This window comes from Clytia hemisphaerica, unplaced genomic scaffold, assembly GCF_902728285.1.
Source record: "Clytia hemisphaerica strain Z4C2 unplaced genomic scaffold, Clytia hemisphaerica genome assembly, whole genome shotgun sequence".
NCBI classification, from domain to species: Eukaryota; Metazoa; Cnidaria; class Hydrozoa; order Leptothecata; family Clytiidae; genus Clytia; species Clytia hemisphaerica.
In genome coordinates this window covers 1861984-1880871 of record NW_027104530.1, presented here as the reverse complement: position 1 = coordinate 1880871, position 18888 = coordinate 1861984, and the positions used below count along the sequence as shown (strand labels likewise).

Below are 18888 nucleotides of genomic sequence, written 5' to 3'. Positions count from 1 at the left end.
GACATTTTGCACACTGCTCTCTACGTATCAACCAAAGAATGCATCATAAATTGTTTCCCGTCTGTAGCTCATATTTCAAATTTGCTTTCCTCTTTTGAGATAATTACCCTATTTCCTAGATTTCCTCCTTAACTGACAAACTTTCTTTTCAGCAAGTTTCTCTCCCTCGATTAAAGAAAGCAAAAGCAATTATCCTCCTATCTATAATTAGGTAGGATTGCTAAGATTTTATGATTATTGCCAAAAATTTTTACATTTCTTCATATATGTCTATGATTTCTTCAAGAAGTAGAAAGATAGTAAAACATCAAAAGAAATAAAAATCTCAAAACAAGAATCGATCACTAGCAGTGTGTTGTCGATATGTTGATACTGCAAAAGTGAAGGGTCAAAAAATGGATTAAATGAAATAAAAGCGAAATAGTTTTTTTAGCAAAAACATGACAATTCATTGACACTTGGACTTAAATATCGTTTTGTGATTTTATGCTAAAACTTTGACAAAAATGAAACAAAAAGGATGTTTGATCAATTTCTTTAGGGACGGATCATTTTCACGTCATGAAAGTCGTCAGTAGTTGAATCAATATTGACTCTTTTTAGGATTTATATTTCTCGTTTGTATAAAATACCATTTACACGTGATAAAATTTTTTTTCGTAAAAGCAAAAAATATGAATCAAATGAGTCACTTTTTGAGTCGTTTTGAGTCGGGTTCATCGAGTTTGGAATCGACGGGTTCCACCGATAATCCCGGGATCTAGAATAAGAGAGAGAAGAGTACATTTCAATATGTTCACGAGCTTCTATAACGTTATAAAAGAATGTTTTGATCGAGTGAACCAACGTATAGATGAGATGTTTTATAAAGGAATTGATTAGCTTTATTTTTGACTTTCATAATAAAGGGTTTCATCATGGTCACAGCAGTAAAGCTTGAAATATTCAATAAATTTAATTAATCCTTGGTGAGAATCTGAATAGCAATCGTAGACGATACTCTCAAAAAGTTCATTCCAGAAATTCCAAACAATCTTTCCAAAGAAACGACAATTTGATCAATAATACACGACTTAGTTAACATTTTGACACAGTATCATTAAATTATTAAGTGGTGATAGAACTCTATATATGTAATAACGTACCTTAGGTCGCACGAGCTTAAGCTGCATTTCACTGGATTGTATAGTTTTTTTTTCAATGCTCATTTGAACGATGACTTTATCAAAGACATGAATTGTCGTGTCACCAAATGATTGGGTCAGTGCCTGAGATAAAAAATATCCATTCATTCACTCACTCATTTATATATTCATTAAAACCATGCATGTCGAAATAAATCTATGATTAGCTCTCGAGACATTGAGACAGAAACACGTTTTTGAACTACTTTATTGCATGAAAATTTCGCGGTTTCGCGGTCGAGGCTGAAAAACCGCGAAATTAAAATGCCGCTAAAAACGAATTTTTCGGTCAACCGCGAAATTAAAATGTATAAAAAATCCGGTTTTTTCCCGGTTTTCCCGAAATAAATAAAAAATCCCGCTTTTTTGGCAGATCGGCAGCTCCATGGTTACTGACCCTGTGGATCAGATGAGGATACCGATGATGAGGATACCGATGATGATGACGATCGATTTTCGACGATGAGGTTTTCGAACCAGAGAGGAACTATTTGGATGCATTTAACTGATTCAACTTGCTTTAAAGGAAAATATAGTCAAAAGGATGACTAAAACAACGCCTTATTTCTTGTTTGTGATAAAGAATAGCTAAAAAATTTTTACAATGCAATTTTTTCCTTTCGATTTTTCGGAACCGCGAAATTAAAATGCCACGAAATACACTTTTTCTCCTGGACCGCGAAATTAAAATGCCGCGAAATTCACATTTTGGCTTGAACCACGAAATGAAAATACCGCGAAATGCAATTTTCGGCAAAAAAACCGCGAAATTAAAATGACCACGAAATTTTCATGCCGCAAAATTTTCATGCAATAAAATCACAAAAATCACTGTTAAAATTTAGTATTTGGGACGCTGGTGAATGTCAAAATGTGTATCTTTGCGTACCTCTTCGTCAAACTTGAAAAGTCCTTCTGACTCTTTCTTCTTGGACAAATAAACAGTCCCTTCCAGACCATATTTGGGAATAAGTACTTGCAGTGCGTTCTTTCGAACAAACATGACGTAACCTTCTTCATCACACACTCGATTCTTGAAGAAAATCTTAAAAAAAAGAGAAAAAGGGTAATCAGAGAGTTGGCTCCACCGCATTTAAGTTTCTATTTTCTTACAAAATAATACCTCATCATTTTTGCGGTAACTTGAGTTGTTGCGGTTTTCGATGCTACATATGAATTAGGCATATAAATAAAGCTACTTAATAGTGATACAAATCTCATTCCATGTCAGTTAAGTGATTATGAAATTGATTGATAGATTGACGTACTTGTGTATGTAAGTTAACCGAAGCTCGACCAGCGTGTTGCGCCATTTTGTGTCGATAATTCATGTGCGTTGTCACTTTCTAGAAAAAGAAGAAACACAAAAAGACAAAAATTAGAAGAATTAAAAATCATTTCACCAAGTTTCGCTAAAAGAATTATCGTAAAAGCTCGTCCAGGAGTATATAGAGGAAATAACGATCAATCACAAATATTTAGATCCAAAAACAAAAGAAACTTAACATTGTAATAAATATCTAAATAGAGAGAAAATAACTCGTGCAAACCTCAGCAGCCTCTTGATCAACAAAAGCGGCAGAGGAGTTGTAAGCACCACAAGCTACTCCCAATAAACGATGAACCATCACATCAGGGTATCTATTAGAGAAAAGTAACAACCCTAAGCTCGTTAGCTCAAACTGTACCATTGCTCAGACAAAATTCAAGCGATTAGATAGCCGGAATTTTATGTAAGCTACTTGTGTAGGCTAAGTTTTCACGGAAATCAATGTAGATGCAAGCTTTTTCGAGTCATGTATTTGTAAAGTAATGGTCAAATATTTAAAACTTCGAGTTTTATCATCTTAATTTCAACTATTTCAAATTCCAAGATTTAAACTTTCAAAACTCCTGAGTTTTTCTACTTTCCCTAAAACTTAGCAATTAACCCACCATTTTCAGGGTCTGTTTGTGCCCACCGTGAAGTTATACAATTACCACACCGGCTCACAAAATGTTAAAACAAAGACAGAACAAGTAGCCTGGCGGCATTACGGCCCAGCATAAGACGTCTTTCATTGTATCGAATGTACAATATTAATCTGACACCAAGTGGCCTACTCCCGTGACGCTTCAAGGCCTCTCGAACATAGTTTTTCATATTTATATTGTTAAAATGTATATTTCTGGTACGCAGCCTCCCTTCTATAGAGGTTTTGTAGATGGCACTGAATAATCTGTAGTATTTCAGATATTGTTTTTTAATAGAAATAACAGCACATGGGTCAATTTCCGTCTTTTCAGGTGTTTCCAATAGGTACGTTTTTTATAAGAATGTAAGGCAATGTTTATTGTAATAGAGCTATAGGAGTTTTTTTTTAAGAAATAATTTTATTTTGTAGAACATAGATCTTTCATTTTACAGTCATTAGTACTACTTGTAATTATTCCATCGTATGTATTAGTAATGCTTTTTTTATCTCCTTGAAAAAAATAACGTTCTACAAAAATTAAATGCTCTGTTCCTCCGTTAAGTTTGCTCCCTGAAAACATCCTCGCTTAAAAGCCTTTTTATAAAAAATGATTTTAGCATGCACATTCTTCTACCTGGTTCGGAGCTAAAACGCACCTTCATTTCAGATTACAGAGATTATTTCGACTTTTTGAAAAACACTACCTTAAAGGAAGAAATTTTGGAGGGAATTTAATTTGGCGGATGGCCAAAAAAGTTTTTTCAGAGGGAATTTAATTTGACGGATGGACGAAAAAACTAAATTTGGCGGGAATTTAATTTAGCGGTCGCTTAAAAATTTAACCTTAAGATAAAATAGCAAAAACACCTTAAAAGAGATCATATTTTCAAAATGTTTAATTTGGCGGATGGCGGAAAATCCGGAAATTTCAGTCAAATCCGCCAAATTTTCTTTCCGCCAAAATTTTTTCCTTTAAGGTATTCGAAAACCCTGATCTACTTTCTTTTACTTTAGAAAGATTCTGCTAAAAAAGGGAAGGGTTTAAGAAGTCTAGAAAGCTCTTAATTGGGAAGTGACGAGCCAACCTTAAAACCTCGCAGGGTGGCCAGCGATTTTAGTCATTGAAAATCAAGTATATTCAAGTACTTTTTGGAGTATTTTCGATAATTTTCAAGTATATCTTTGCTATTTTCAAGTATATGAAGGTGCAAAATTCAAATACATTCAAGTATATTTTGAACTTTACGTATGGTGCTTCGTTAGAATAGGGATATCCGGATCCTCAATTTGTCAGAAATTTTATGGGCTTCCCTTTCTTAAAAATATTATGACAAAATTGTGTGCACAAAATAATGTCACTGATGCCAGAATTATTTTGACATTTTCTCAAATTAAACAACAGATCAAAATGTGCTTTAGAAACTAGTGAATTTATGACACCATGGTGTACTACAGCGGTTGTCTAATTTCTAGAATTTTATTACTAAACAGCTTACGTAGCAAGGTTGTCAAATCAGAAGGTTTGGTTGCGAGCGAAGAGGGTAGAATATCTTTTGCAATTCTAAGTAGTAGGAAGAAATTTTCCGATATTTCCAGAATGTTTTCTAGAGACTATCAGAAATATTTTCTTCAAATATCAGACTTCAAGACTTTTAAGACATTTCCAGTTCTAGCAGACAAATAAACCGTGTAAATAAGAGTTTAGTCAATTCAGTCAAATCAAAAACTTTGCTGAAAAATTGACATTTTCCCAATTTGCAACTTCTTATTTCTAGAATCATTTCCCTATGGCTCACTGCTCCCTGAAGGTCTATTTTCTAGCAAGAGTTTTTAACATAGAAAATTGGCGAGCACTTTTCATGTTAGTAGCACTTTTCATGTCGCTACCTTTCAAACTTTTCAAAAATACAACCATCAATTTTAAATAGGTCAAGTGTCGTTTCATGATTATTTGGAGTTGGGTCCGACAAAAAAAAATTTTGAAAAATAGGGATTCAAAGATTGGCTAAAACCATCAATTTCAAGGGACTCTAGAAAGAAATTTCCTGACTTTTCCCTGACTTTTGAAGAATTTTACAAAAATTCCCTGGCTTTTCCAGATTTTCCCTGACTTTTTCTAAAAATAGCCCTTTTTCCAGGTTTTCCAGGTTTTCCCTGACCGCTTTAGCATTAGCCTGCACAATTCATTTACCATGGGCTCCATTTTTCAGTAGCTTGATTTGTAAATGTCAGATATCCATTTGGCAGAGAAAGAGTGGAAATGTGCACATTGGATATATTCTTTCAATACATGCTCCAAAGGCTAGATTTTTGAAATTCTCAATGAGGGTTATCTTGCAGTAAATAACTTGAGCTGAAGAATATCTAAGATTCTGCTTTTACTTTTTTTCATTTTTTGTATGCTCCAAAGGCTAGATTTTTGAAATTCTCAATGAGGGTTATCTTGCAGTAAATAACTTGAGCTGAAGAATATCTAAGATTCTACTTTTACTTTTTTTCATTTTTTGTATGCCCATTAGGGTTCATCTTTTTTAAAAAAGCCATATCAAATAGGTTATTAAGTGAATAAGACCAACCAAGAATGTCCAACCTTACAAATAGGGTACAATACATTGTTATCAGGAAGACCCACCATGGTTGGGTCCGAATATAAAATTTTGGAAAATTTATACATCAAAACAGCCTGTAAGAGCCCTGGAAATAGAAGATTTGATTGAAAAAAGAAATTCAAGTATTTTCAAGTATTCCAATTTATCATTTTCAAGTATATACTGGAAAAATGGGCATTTTTTCAAAAACTCCAGTATAATCAAGTACCAATATTTTTTTCCAGTATATTCAAGTATTTTGAAGTATTTCCAGTATCGCTGGCCACCCTGCCTCGGTATATTGAACGAAGGTCAAATTGCCTACGTAGTTCCATTAAAGTTGCCGATCGAACTACAATAAGCTTCGATCGATATCATGATTTTTCGCCTAAAGATTACTTTGCGAAGGGAAGAACAAAAAAAATGACACAGGAAACTCCCAGGAAACTTCAATGTATATTTCAAAACGGTATTGTTAACCGAGTAAGCTGATTGAGTTTAGTAAGTTTAGTAAGCTAAGTTTAGTAAGATTTGGCTGTTTGGCTGTGTAGTATGGTATACACTCCACCGACAGATCGGTGGTTTCGGCGTTGATTCCTAAAACGAAAAAGAAAATATGAAACGTCAATTTCTTATTGAATTGCTATTCTCTCCTAAAAAGGGGGAGTTATTATCTTCGAGTTAAGAAAATTGAGTTGTGTAACTCGATGACTTATTTTAAACACTAACTTATCAAGTTATGTACTCGGTGACTTTATTTCATTAGGAATGTTAAATAACTCGATACCTTATTTCATAAACAGATTCATTGAGTTAGGAAATAGTCATAACTCGAAGCATGGCGTCATGCTTCATAATTCGAAGACTAACTCGATATTTTATAACTCGATAAGATTATAAGCCCCTAAAAAGGCAGGGGAATAATTTTTCAGTGACTTCTTAATACTGCTAATGAGCCTATTTTTTCTATTCGTGTCCTTGTCTTTTGTGAGAGAGAGAGAGAGCGAGATAGGAGGGGTGTAAATTTTTCATCACAAAGTTAATTTTATAATGACTAGGAGCCCCCCACATTTAATTAATCAAAATCGAAAGAGAAAACAAAAATTTCAAATTATTTTAAGCAGCCCTAAAATGCAATTTTAAGTTTTAATTATTACAGTAAATAAAAAGAAAGACCCCGTCCATTTTTTGTTTTTGATCAGAGGGAAGAAATTTTTGTGGCTTTGGGTGTCTGTCAACCACACGAAATTGAATGCCACAAAAATTTCTTCTATTTAAAATGTACTCGACTTCCCCTTCAATTAAATACAACTTGCAGTTAATAAAACATAGTCAACTCACCAGTAAAGGATTGGAATCAAGATAGGATTTCTTTCTTGTCAGTAATTATTCGAGTGAGCACTAGAAAAAATGGAATATATTTTTTATAAGATTATGTTTCAGTAGAAAAATTTAATGCGTTTTGTTAAACGAATTGATGACAGTAGAATATGAGTAAAAACATGTGTTTTTCATTTTTCTTTATGTCCTAATAAGCGTGGCTTTATTTTTCTTGATTTTCTAATAAGCGCCGCTTTGCATCGGATTCTAGGTGTGGCGCTTATTTTGAAAAAAATCTATAGGTGCAGCGCTTAGGGAGCGCTTAAAAGAGGGTCATTCTGGTATTTTTTAATACATATTACTACATCCATTGTTTTAAACCAGAAATAGATTAAACATTATGCCATCTAGTCTCAGACTGTGTCATTTTAATCACACACTAAAGTAAGACAAACTATTTTCAGAGCAAACGTAAAAATTGTTATCTTTTTCTTTGAGCATTGCTGACTGGTAGTAAAAGCATACTGAAGTTTTCAAAAATTCCATGCAATAGAAGTTGAGAAAAAGGCCAAAAAGGCCAAAAACCACTCTTCCCTAAGGAAAAGCAAACAAAATGGGTTTGTTTACCTCCCTTTTAAAAAGCGATGGAGTGCAAAGACTGCACAGAAAAAAAATCCAGAAAACCAGAATTACGGGAAGGGTGTGGAGGGGTCCGACCAACATTGCTACGTTCTCCAAGCAACAACATTAAAAGGGAGCTGCACAATCTATTTAATAGACACTATTATTATTTTGGCGGCAATCGAAAATATGTTCCGTTCGCGTCAAAACCATCAGCCATTACTTTTTTTTACGAGCGCACAAGAGTGTCATTTTGTTATTGTTTTATTTTCATGATTACATACAGAGTGAAACGAAGGACTGGTTTCTGTGAGCTCTCGAACTTGCTTAAATATTTAGGGGGCCGTCCATATAGTACGTACAAAAAGATTTTCCAAAAATTTGATACCCCCTCCTCCCTTGTACGTACGCAGAGAACAATAGAAATGATGTCATTTAAACAATAGATGTACGCTTTTGCTAAACCCCCCTCTCCCCCTTCACTGCGTACGTACTATATGGATGGCCCCAAGCAGTGCCCGCGGGCGAAAGATTTGTATGGATGTGGAAACCGTCCATTTTTCTAAAATGGTATTTGTATTCCAGTTTATTTGGCAATTTGGTGTGCACCGTTTCAATTTCAATTTGAAGCCGCCATTTCTTTATTATTCATTTGCGACCAGCGAAGTCTTGAAGATGGTGGTGTGATTGTTATAACTGAACCGTAAATGATGTAAAGGATGACGGTAGTAAATTAGGTGATTCCAAAGTATAGTTTTTAGTATTTATTCGCTCGCTCGATGAAAAATTGCAACAATTTTCCGACTTGTCAGACTTGGAATCTTTGTCTGCCAATTTCTTGGTCGGTCGGCTGACACAAACAGAACATATTTTTGATAGTCGCCTATATTAAAAAAATGTCTCAATGATTTAATTAATTACCTTTTGAAAGAAATGTATATGATGATAGCAGGGAGCAGATTCGCGACTGAGCGAGAAACTACAGTCAGCACCAAATGATATGGATGTTTGTATTTGCACTATTGTAATAAATACCCACAGGATCAGCAGGAAAAACTACTTTCAGCATCAATAATGATAGTTACAACTGGTAAAAAAACGTGTGTCTGAAGCAGTCAAACGTCAAAGATGAAAACAAGACAGAATCTATTAGTTCCATAAAGTTTGAGTAGAATTAGATCACACTTACTAAAGATTAACATTCTCTTATCGCTGAATAAATTCTTTTAGTGAGTTAAACCATTGATTGGTTGAAAAGTATATGACTTTCCGCGGCAAAGAATTGATGATTAGCCTGTAATCTTTGTTTTCCTCAAATAATAAAACGAGCTCCGTCTACCATGCGAGTTACTTACAGCGGGCACAGTGCAAATGAAAGGCCCTTACGCTAACCGCGCTGGGCCAATTAAAATAAGTAATACCTTCTAATAGGAGAAGTGAAATGCGTGTAGATGGGTGCAGCCAAACCAAAGTGAAAGAAGTTGTCAAACTTATCAGTTCCAGAACAGAAGTAAAGGGCAGTTGTCATACAACGAGTGGTTAAGATTCTTAACATGACATTTTTGTATGGATCATCTGGGAAAACTGCTCCGTCTAAACTCGCTTGTAAAGATTTGCCATTGGTTATGTCCAACTCAACTCCCTACAACGAAGAAATCCAAGAAGGAATTTAAAGTAATTATTAAGAATTCATAGAATTTTGAGGCTGATTGATGCCCTATTGCATAGTAGAACGAAAGCATTTTTCATCAATTTCTGAACTTGACACTAACCATCACCACTTACCAGACTTGTAGCAGACTTGGTGAGCGTTTCAAACATACTTGGGTTGGGAACGGGATGTTTTCGAAGAACTGCATGTTCTGGAAAGTGTTCATAAATCTTCTTGGCAACCGAAACATTCGCTAACAACATAAATTCTTCTACCATGGAATTCGTCTCCCTATATGAAAAGCGAGTAAAAATTTAAAAAAAGATTTGATACATTACAATTAGTAGTTAATCCTGCAACCAGTATAGTTGAAAATAGTCATACTCTTAGGTGCCAAATAAACGGGGGGGGGGGGTTCGAATAAACGGGGTGGTTGGAAAATTTTCGAAATTTTAATAAACGGGGGGAACCTAATTGCCGGGGGGGTTGGCAATTGTACTTCTGAAAACCCAAAAATGGGGTAAATATAGGCTAAAATCAGGCATTTTGGAGCAAAATAAGGGGACTTCTTTTTGCCAACTGAAAATATTCTTAAAAATTAATAAACGGGGGGGGGGGGTCCTAATAAGGTCCGGGGGGGTTAATTTTCGAAAAATTAACAAGCGGGGGGGGGGCCGTTTATTTGGCACCTAAGAGTAATCATGCTTCCTTTACCAGAAACTACATGAAAATGAACCTTTATTCCTTCTTTATTTTCTTTATTAGTCAAAAATTTTCAAAGGGTTAAATACATTATGGATCGTCGTTACAATGAAAATTTGACAACTATAAATCATGGCAATTTAATAAAAAACAAATGAAATACCGTTTTTTACCTTAATTGTTTTGATTGCAGATCTATAGGGTCGTGTGTTTCACTATCGATATTGAAACGAATTTCCGTGGATGCCAACGTTAACGCACTAGAAAGCAGGAGTTACCGTATTTAAGTTCATGTATGATTTTTTTTAGTATGAAAAAGACAAGAATAGTCAAGAAATCCAGCTTCTCATGTAAGGATGGATAGGCCTTTAGCTATAAGTTAGAGGCCACTGCACATGATAGATAAATCTGCCATAAAAGTAGAATGAATTGATAGAATGTTTTTATCCCGCCATGTTAGTTGAGTTGATAAGAAATATGACGTTTGAAGGTCCTCAAACTTGGAACTAGAAAGAAACAGTTCACTTACCCGGCGTCAAGACGTTTTTGTCTCAGTTTTTTAGCCAATGTATTTAACTGTCTGAGTGAAGTAGGAACATCATCTTGTCTGTTGGTATCGTCAATCATCATCTGAGCTTCGGCGTACGTCATTGCTGCCTGAAAAAGAATGGTATCAACATTTCAAGTTTGGTAACGGTGAAGAGCGATTCAAAGAATAAACTGGAGAAGGATTTGTTAAGCTTCGTAATTTTTTAAACCTTAGACGCATATGGACGTTTAATTACACCTATAATCAAACGTTTATCAGCCAACTGAGAAAACCTTTTTTTTTAAATTCTATTACAACTACTTCACGAAAAAAAGGGAACGCATCCGCATGAGATCGGTGAGAAACAATTTAAAATATTTTTCAAAATAGTACATACTTTAGAAGCGATGATACTTTTGAAGAACTCCACTTTCACAATATCAGCGTTGGGCGTTAGCTCCCAAACACAAGAGAACGCAAAACGTTCAACTTTTTCGTGTAAAGAACACAAATTGGAGCTGAGCAATTCTGGTATCATGTCGATTCTCTGAAAGGATATCAATGGAGGTTAATTAACTTGGAATTGATGTATACCTAGACATTGTACTTGAAAATTCTCATCTTTCGTTCATGGCGAAGACCAATATGGGATGAATGAAGAGCAAGGCTCGTAATCTCATTATTTTCGACCAAACTTTGCATACCCAAAACAGTATTTCTGTTCCATTTACAGCTTCGAATGACTGGTGCATTATAGAAGTCAGGTATTATCGGAGGCTGGTAAGGAATAATAAAATGCCTAGTTTAATAAAGAAAACTTGATTTGGTAACGTGATTTTGAATAAATCGTAATTACACAAATGAACCAGATACAAACCTGATCAACCAAATAAACTGTCGTTCCACGACTTTGAGCCTCTTCATCGATGTGTGTATTCGGTTTGATAAAGTGTGTTACATCAGCAATATGTACTCCACACTAAATAATTCGATTTTAAACAGGGGTAAGGGTAACAAGTGCATATCAAAAAGTGGAGGGGGAGAAGGGAAAGGGCTTTACAAATGGGCCTTATTTACACAAGTGATCCGAATCAATGAAAAGATCGAAGAGTACGAGAATAATGTTAGACGATTCATGCAGGTTTATAGAGTTACTATTTTGGTACAAAACTCCTTTGCAGTTACTTTTGTGACGTGAAATCCACACCATGACTTTGAGTGCAAGCCTGTCAGAGAAATTGGTATATTCGAAACTGACCATTAGTGGCATTAAAAACGCGAGCTAAGGCTTCCTTCATTTGATTTTTTTCGCCGGTTAAATACAAAACAATTTCTATGTTATTAGATTAAAAGAAAACGAGTCAGTGGAGTAGAAAGTTAACTTACCTCGAAGTTGCCGTTTTCTAATACTCGACAGTGCAGAGCATCATCAATATCTGTACATCCAGGAGGATCCACACTACAAATGTTCAGCTCTCTCAAATCCCGACGTTCTGCTAAATCCTGGATAAAGCAACATTAGTAGAGCGCACAGTATATATAAAAACTTGACTGAAGTAGACATGATAATCTTTCATTAGAAAGAAGAATAACTGAATAGGTAGATATCCCTTTGATTTATAGAGTTTGTTCAATAGCGAAATACTTCGTTAAGCAGATCAATGTGATTTTTGTAAAATAATATTTAAAATATACCTGTTCAGTAATGACCCATGGCATTTTGGGTAAATCATCGAGTACTTGTTGAGAGAAGGGTTGATGATGAATGTCATGTTCCAAGAGAAGAACTTGGTTTTCTGTTTCTTTGTCACCACAATCACCCAAATCACGAACGTAATGTCCCTAGAAATGAATTATTAGAGCTACATGCAACAAATAAATAAATACACTGTCACATTTTCTGGGGTTTATCTTAAAGACATAACTTTTTCAATGGAGCTACTCTACAGTTCCAAAATGTAAACAGTTTAATTTATTCGTTCATTTGGGATGATTCTTCTGTTTTAACCACCTTTGTGGTTCAGGTTACAAGGATGCTTGGCAGCCCGTTTTTCATCTTTCATCTTTTGAATATGGACTATATTACACTTGAAATTAAAAAAAAATCGACCAAAGAAGGCTTACGATTGGGTATCTGGAATTTCTTGGCCAAGCATCAATACTGACAATAATCTTCTTGGTTCTTAACAACTCTCCTTGTCTTGACTCAATCATAATGCGTGGTATTTGGCGATCAGCTGCAATGAACATGTGTTTGAGACCCTAAAAAGGTAAAGCGATTTAAAATGATGGGTTGATTAAGACCACTAAATACCAGACGTAATTAATCGAACCAATCGAACGGTATTTTTAATCGAACTTTGTCTAACTTAATCGAACTTTGTTGGCCGATTAATGTTCGACTAAGTTCGGTTGTCGAATTTTAATCGAATACTCACAAATTTCTGAAAATACAAAGTTTGATTAAGTTCGACTACTGAAATCGAACTTAATCGAACTTTTTTTAAAGAGACCTCGACAGTTCGATTAGTTCGATTACATTAATCGAACTAATCGAACTTAATCGAACTTTGTCAAGTTTAATCGAACAAAAATTTGAGAAAACCCGAGCAACTGAAGGCCGCTCCACTTGCGCGTAATTCGATCGCACTTTTTGCTGGCCTTTGACGACACTTTGAGGAACTTTGAAGCACCCCCGCTGGTGCAAGCATGTACCCTCACATCCTCCTGACCAGTGGGCACCGATCAAACTCCCCGGAACCCCGGCCGGGACCCCCAGGGGCCGTCCACAGTGGTACCCAAATGAGGTAATTTTTCCCAATTTCGACCAATTTTCCAATTTTTGTCGGCTTTTGACGACGCTTTGAGGAACTTTGAAAGAGCCCCACCGGTGCAGGCGTGTACCCTCACATCCCCCTGACCAGTGGGCACCGATCGAACTCCCCGGAACCCCCGGCCGGGACCTCCAGGGGCCGTCCACGGTGGTACCCAAAGGAGGTCATTTTTTCCAATTTTGACCAGTTTTCAAGCCTTTCCAAGCCTTTTAAAGGCTTCGGAGCACTGATGGAGAGCGCTGGCTTTGAGGGAGAGCAAGGCAGAGGGTATCCGAAGGGCTATGGGGGGGGGGCTGTGGAGGGCTGTAGAGGCCTCAATTGGTCTCACCGGCGATTTTTCCTGGTGAGAAAGGGGTGTAGCAGCCTCAATTTAGGAGGTCATTTTTGGCAATTTTTTGCCGGCTTTTGACGGCACTTTGAAAAACTTTGAAGGACCTCCAACGGTGCAGGCGTGTACTCTCACATCCCCCCCTGACCAGTGAGCACCGACTGGACCCCCCGGCACACCGGCCGGGACCCCCAGGGGCCGTCCACGGTGGTACCCAAAGGAGGTCACCAATTTTGACCAATTTTCAAGCTTTTCCGCCTTTCCAAGCCTTTTAAAGGCTTCGGATGACTGATGGAGGGTGCTGGCTTTGAGGGAAAGCAATGCAGAGGGTATCCAAAGCGGTCCGAAGGGGTCCAAAGGGCTGTGGTAGGCTGTGGGGGCTGTAGAGGCCTCGATTGGTCCCACCGGGGCTGGTACCCAAAGGAGGTGATTTTTCGCAATTTTTACCGGCTTTTGACAGCAATTTGAGGAACTTTGAAGGACCCCCAACGGTGCAGACGTGTACCATCACATCCCCCTGACCAGTGGGCACCAATCGGACCCCCTGGGACCTCGGCCGGGACCCCCAGGGGCAGTCTACGGTAGTAACCAAAGGAGGTCATTTTTTGTTGTCGAACTTTTTCGAACGGAGTTTTTTGTCGAATTTGTCGAACCTTTCTTGTTGTCGAACTTTGTTGAATGTTTTGTCGAACTTTAATCGAATACTCACAATTTTAGCGACTTTTCATTAAAGAATTTAATCGAACTTTTATCGTTCGATTAAGTTCGACAAAGTTCGATTAGTTCGGTAATCGAACTGTTCGATTAGTTACGTCTGGTAAATAGGCAAATGGAGATTTTACGGGTAAATGGAGATTTTATGGGCAAATAAAGAAGGAAAAGGCTGTGCAAGATAAAAAAAGTAAACAACATTGGCTTGCTACCTTTGCATTTCCATTTGGACTTAACATTCCACAATAAGGTCTCCAATTCCTTTTGATAATACCAACAACCTAAGAAAAAAGGATAAATTTAGTCACCAAAACTAAAATCTAATTTTGGAGAAAAGTTATTTTGGCCCAAGTTTTAAAGTTTGGGACTTATGGGAAAATATTAACAAAATTCACCAACTTTGCTAAAATGAAAATGACTTACTCTACACGATTCTTTGCGAAGTTGTTTTTTCTTCGTCTTTTCAAGTTGTTCTTGTACCTGAAAGAAAGAGTTGTTTTCTCATCATTCTGGCATTTTAGTGTAAACCAAACAGCGCCAAAGTAAAATCAAAAAAAAAGAAAACATACAATTTGTTCTTGTTCTCCTTCAGCCAACTCTTCATCTTTCTCTTCCAGAACCAAAGAAGAAGGAGCAGCCCACTGACTCTCTGGTAACAATTCAACTGCAACGATGTCATCCTGTACTGCTCGATTCAGGCTCACGAGCCCTTGTACAAAAATCTAAAAAAGTTTGTAGAAATTTTCATCTTGATATACGAGAAACTCTTGACATCAATATATGAGATTAACACTATGAAAGTTTTCTTTTACCTCTTTTTCTCTTCCTGGGATCCGAACAGTACCCTCCAAGTAATTTTCCCTAAAATCCAAATACAAAATATATCAAAGTTCACCAATCTTCATTTGAGCATAAATCCTAACAAATATTTCTTGCACGGACTGCATCAAGATACTGCTGCAATTTCAATAGGATAAAATTTATAGAGAAACTGTAAATATACTGATCGTTTTAACTTGAAGGTTTCCTCTTTTAAATTTCACTAAATCCAACTAAGGACATTGTTGATAATAGAGTTAAAACAATTCCTTACCTACTTGCGAAAAATGTTCCCTAAAAGAAAAAGAGTTCTTCTCTATCATATAAGCTAAAATGATCAGGGCCGAAACTTCAGATTTGGAAAAAAAAGACCAGAAAATTAACGAAACCAGAAAAGTGGTATAGAGGCGATGAAAGTTTATCATCACCTATCATACACCTATCAACCCTGTAGTAGAACGATCGACTTTTGAGGAGGGAGACTGGTAATAATAAATTTACAAGGGAATTTTTTCCAATAACAGCATTGAAAACACAAACGTAGGACACTCTGAACGATGTAAAATAATCTTCCATTGAAGTGATAAAGCAACGTTGATTTCGTTAGGCTCTAATACTAAAAATATTGCACTCCACTTCAAAGACTCGTGAATTGTGGAACAGTTTTTGAGGAAGTTTTATTGGTTTGTTTACAAGGCAGCAAAAAATGCTGTGTGCTGAGAAAAATGTTCCATGTAAATTCATTCAGTCCCATCAAAAGCTAACTGCATTGTTGACATAATATCATAATTGGGCAGTGAGGAAAGCTCAAAAAGTAAAGCATGTACATATTTTGAGAAGGCCATAAAGAAGAATTTTTGTTACCTGAAGGAACTTTTTGGTTCTTAATCCAGTTTGGATGGCAGATAATGGTAAATGTTCTGGAAACAAGACTTTACCATCACTCTGTTCAAGAAAAAGAATAAACAATTTGTAAACAAAAAGCTAAGAAACATTATTTCAACGAAAAATATGAAGCTTTCTTCCAAGTACAGCTGAAGTAGATTTCCAATTTCGTTATTCATGAAACGTTTTAAGTGGCTTTACTAGGGTAGTAGTTTGTGAATATTATTTATAAACTTTAAATCTATCACCAGTAAAGAAAATTAGCTTACACTTTTGAAAGTTGCTCTTGCTAGTTTCTCAACCAGGTGTTCGTAACCGCGTAAACTTTTCACATATTCATGGACTGTAAAAAACAACAAATAATTTGTTTCTTATTCAGGATTCAATGCAAATGCATATGCAGCACTTCACGTTCTTTCTTAAATTAGATTTTGAATTTTAAAACTTCAACCTTTTTTGCCAACCAGATTATGCAAATAATCGCCACTTTCAGTTGATTCCAAATCAATTCATGAAATTAAACTTTCTGACGTCATTAAGTATTTTTCCCCTAATTTCTTAAAAAAGAAATATCTTAAATCTATCAACAGGCAGTTCTGAAATCTACATTCTAAAACGCTTCTTTTGATGTATAAATGACCATAAGGCCCCCAATTTTCTGCGCCAAACATATGTCCTTTTTGGACATGCCATATAAGTTAAACGAGTGTCTACAAAGATTTTCTGTCATCAGATCCAATTTTTAACATGTGGCGGATAGGGGGTATGTTAAATACCTGTACTCTACTAATCTACTGAACTCTAGATCTGAACTTATCTCAAAATGCCAGCACATAAACAAACACTAACTTACTTGAAAACTTCGATTCTAATGATTGACGTCAATTTTTTTTATATGAAGACGCTGTATTGAATTTTTTTAAATAAACGCAGAATTTTGTTTTGATAGTTATTTCTAATCAACTGATGAATGCGTAATCAAGAAACTTTAAGTATTGAGAACAAATACAATGTTTCTTAAAATCTTTATGTAAAATACCTGTATATACTTCAATTCCTTCTTCCATAGCCCTTTCTTTGTTCTTAATATCATTTGTCAATAAAACAATGGATATTCTTTCATCTTGGTCATCTTTACCAAACTCTTTCAAGTGTTTATTATACCACCTTCAGAAAAAACATTTTAGTCAAAGTAAGTGTACTACAGTTCTATCATTTACCTTCAGAAAAAAGCGAATATTTTCGATTAAAATTTAAAAAGAATTCATATTGAAATACTACAAAGGAAATATTTTTGATGAGTGCTTACTTTGATGCAACTCTGATCATCCTGTCATTGTAATCGTTTGGAGACTCACTTTTTCGCCTTTCAACAAAAGTATCCCTGAAATAAAAAAAGACATTGTAATTGCATTGTAATTTCTTTAAGCTCCCAATTGAACAGTCTTTCTTAGACCTGATTTTTGCAATGAAGCATCTACCTCTACCTTCAAAGGTGGGGGCTACTTAAAACTTCACCTAAATTTTAAAATTTTTGAACTTATCTATTTCAAAGGTAAAAATATCCTCAAATCAGGTTCCTTTATCTAGATTTCCAAAAATCACATAACACAATACCTGTGGTGTTCATTGCAAAACACATAAAAGTTTCTTTCTTTCACAGATATCAGTTCCCGGATTCTTTTGTAAGCTGTGTAACTTTGATGTTTCACCTGTAAAAGAAAATCAAATTGTTTCTATTTCTATCTACTGTGCTGTAGAAGATAATTTTATAGACAAAAAACTGTTTGCAGACAGAGAAAGCAATCACATTTTTAATAAAACTATTTATAAATGTTTTGAAATGGCAAAATGTTTTGAAATGGCAAAAGTTTTCCTTTTATCTCTGCTTTTTTTTAACTTAATTTCCACTCCAGACAAAACCAGGTGTTAAATAAAGTACTTTCCTACACAGTAATGAAAAAAATAACATGAACAATATCAGTCTTTTCATTGAAGTCTTTTAATGCGAGTTAAAATCTTGAAAAAAGAGTACCTCTTGAAGAACGGTTTGGAGCAAAATCACATTTTGAAAAACTGGATCCTCCAACACATCCATCTAGAAAATAATGTGGAATCAATTATATATTTTGGTTTTAAAAACATCGAGTTAAATTCATACTTGTAAAATCTGCATTTCTTATTCTTAAAGGAGAAAGAATATATAATATTTACATAATAACTTTCTAAAAAGGAGTGATCCTTTTCACATTGTTAGTAGTTAATATAATTTAGTTACCTGATGAAGAACTGCATTGGTATCCAAAACAACATAGTGATTGAAATCACACAATGAAGAGACACTACCAGGAAGGTCACTTAGAACTTCTGTATCAGCATTTGTTGATTCACATTGTGTACAAGCTTTACTTCCGCACCAAATATCATCTCTCAAATAATGTTCTCTAACAACCTTCACCACTTTCCCCCTCCTTGTTTTCTTTACAAATACCTTTGATTTCAGCATTATCTAAAATCTAATGAATTGGATAGGTAAATACAGACAGGACCAGAAATTTTGTGAGTTAATAAATTTATGAGAGTTGCCCCACACTTATGAAAGTAATTTTTGGTGCATAATACCCTGGTTGCTGCTGTTTGTTACCTACTGGTTTCAGAGAGTTCTACCTACTGTGAAAGGAGTTTGTAAAATACCATGCTACAACATTCTCTTTCCTTTATTATGGAAAGACTCTATCTTTTGATTTTTTTCTTGAAATAA

The 18888-nt window shown here is 35.5% G+C and overlaps 1 protein-coding gene across 1 annotated transcript; it reads right to left on the bottom strand.

The window, feature by feature from the left end:
* Window positions 1-583: 583 nt before the first annotated feature.
* Window positions 584-18643, bottom strand: LOC136822311 (exosome complex exonuclease RRP44-like). The gene is made up of 26 exons (XM_067078547.1): window positions 18406-18643; window positions 18163-18225; window positions 17745-17839; window positions 17437-17511; window positions 17167-17294; window positions 16397-16470; window positions 16107-16187; window positions 15517-15536; window positions 15236-15284; window positions 14993-15145; window positions 14847-14903; window positions 14636-14704; window positions 12675-12812; window positions 12246-12392; window positions 11937-12053; window positions 11428-11529; window positions 10948-11097; window positions 10551-10678; window positions 10195-10281; window positions 9454-9610; window positions 9090-9310; window positions 2735-2825; window positions 2453-2530; window positions 2074-2229; window positions 1146-1268; window positions 584-760 (listed from the first exon to the last, which is right to left on the bottom strand). Exons 1-26 carry the CDS (start codon window positions 18631-18633, stop codon window positions 689-691), a joined length of 2859 nt encoding a protein of 952 aa, XP_066934648.1. The 5' UTR covers window positions 18634-18643; the 3' UTR covers window positions 584-688.
* Between the last annotated feature and the right edge of the window lie 245 nt (window positions 18644-18888).

Coding starts and splice junctions, on each gene's coding strand:
- LOC136822311 (XM_067078547.1), bottom strand. CDS start 18,633: ATGCTGAAATCAAAGGTATTTGTAAAGAAAACAAGGAGGGGGAAAGTG. Junction 15,146..15,235: donor TCCCAGGAAGAGAAAAAGAG/GTAAAAGAAAAC, acceptor AAACTTTTTTAG/ATTTTTGTACAAGGGCTCGT. Junction 12,054..12,245: donor CATGGGTCATTACTGAACAG/GTATATTTTAAA, acceptor TGCTTTATCCAG/GATTTAGCAGAACGTCGGGA.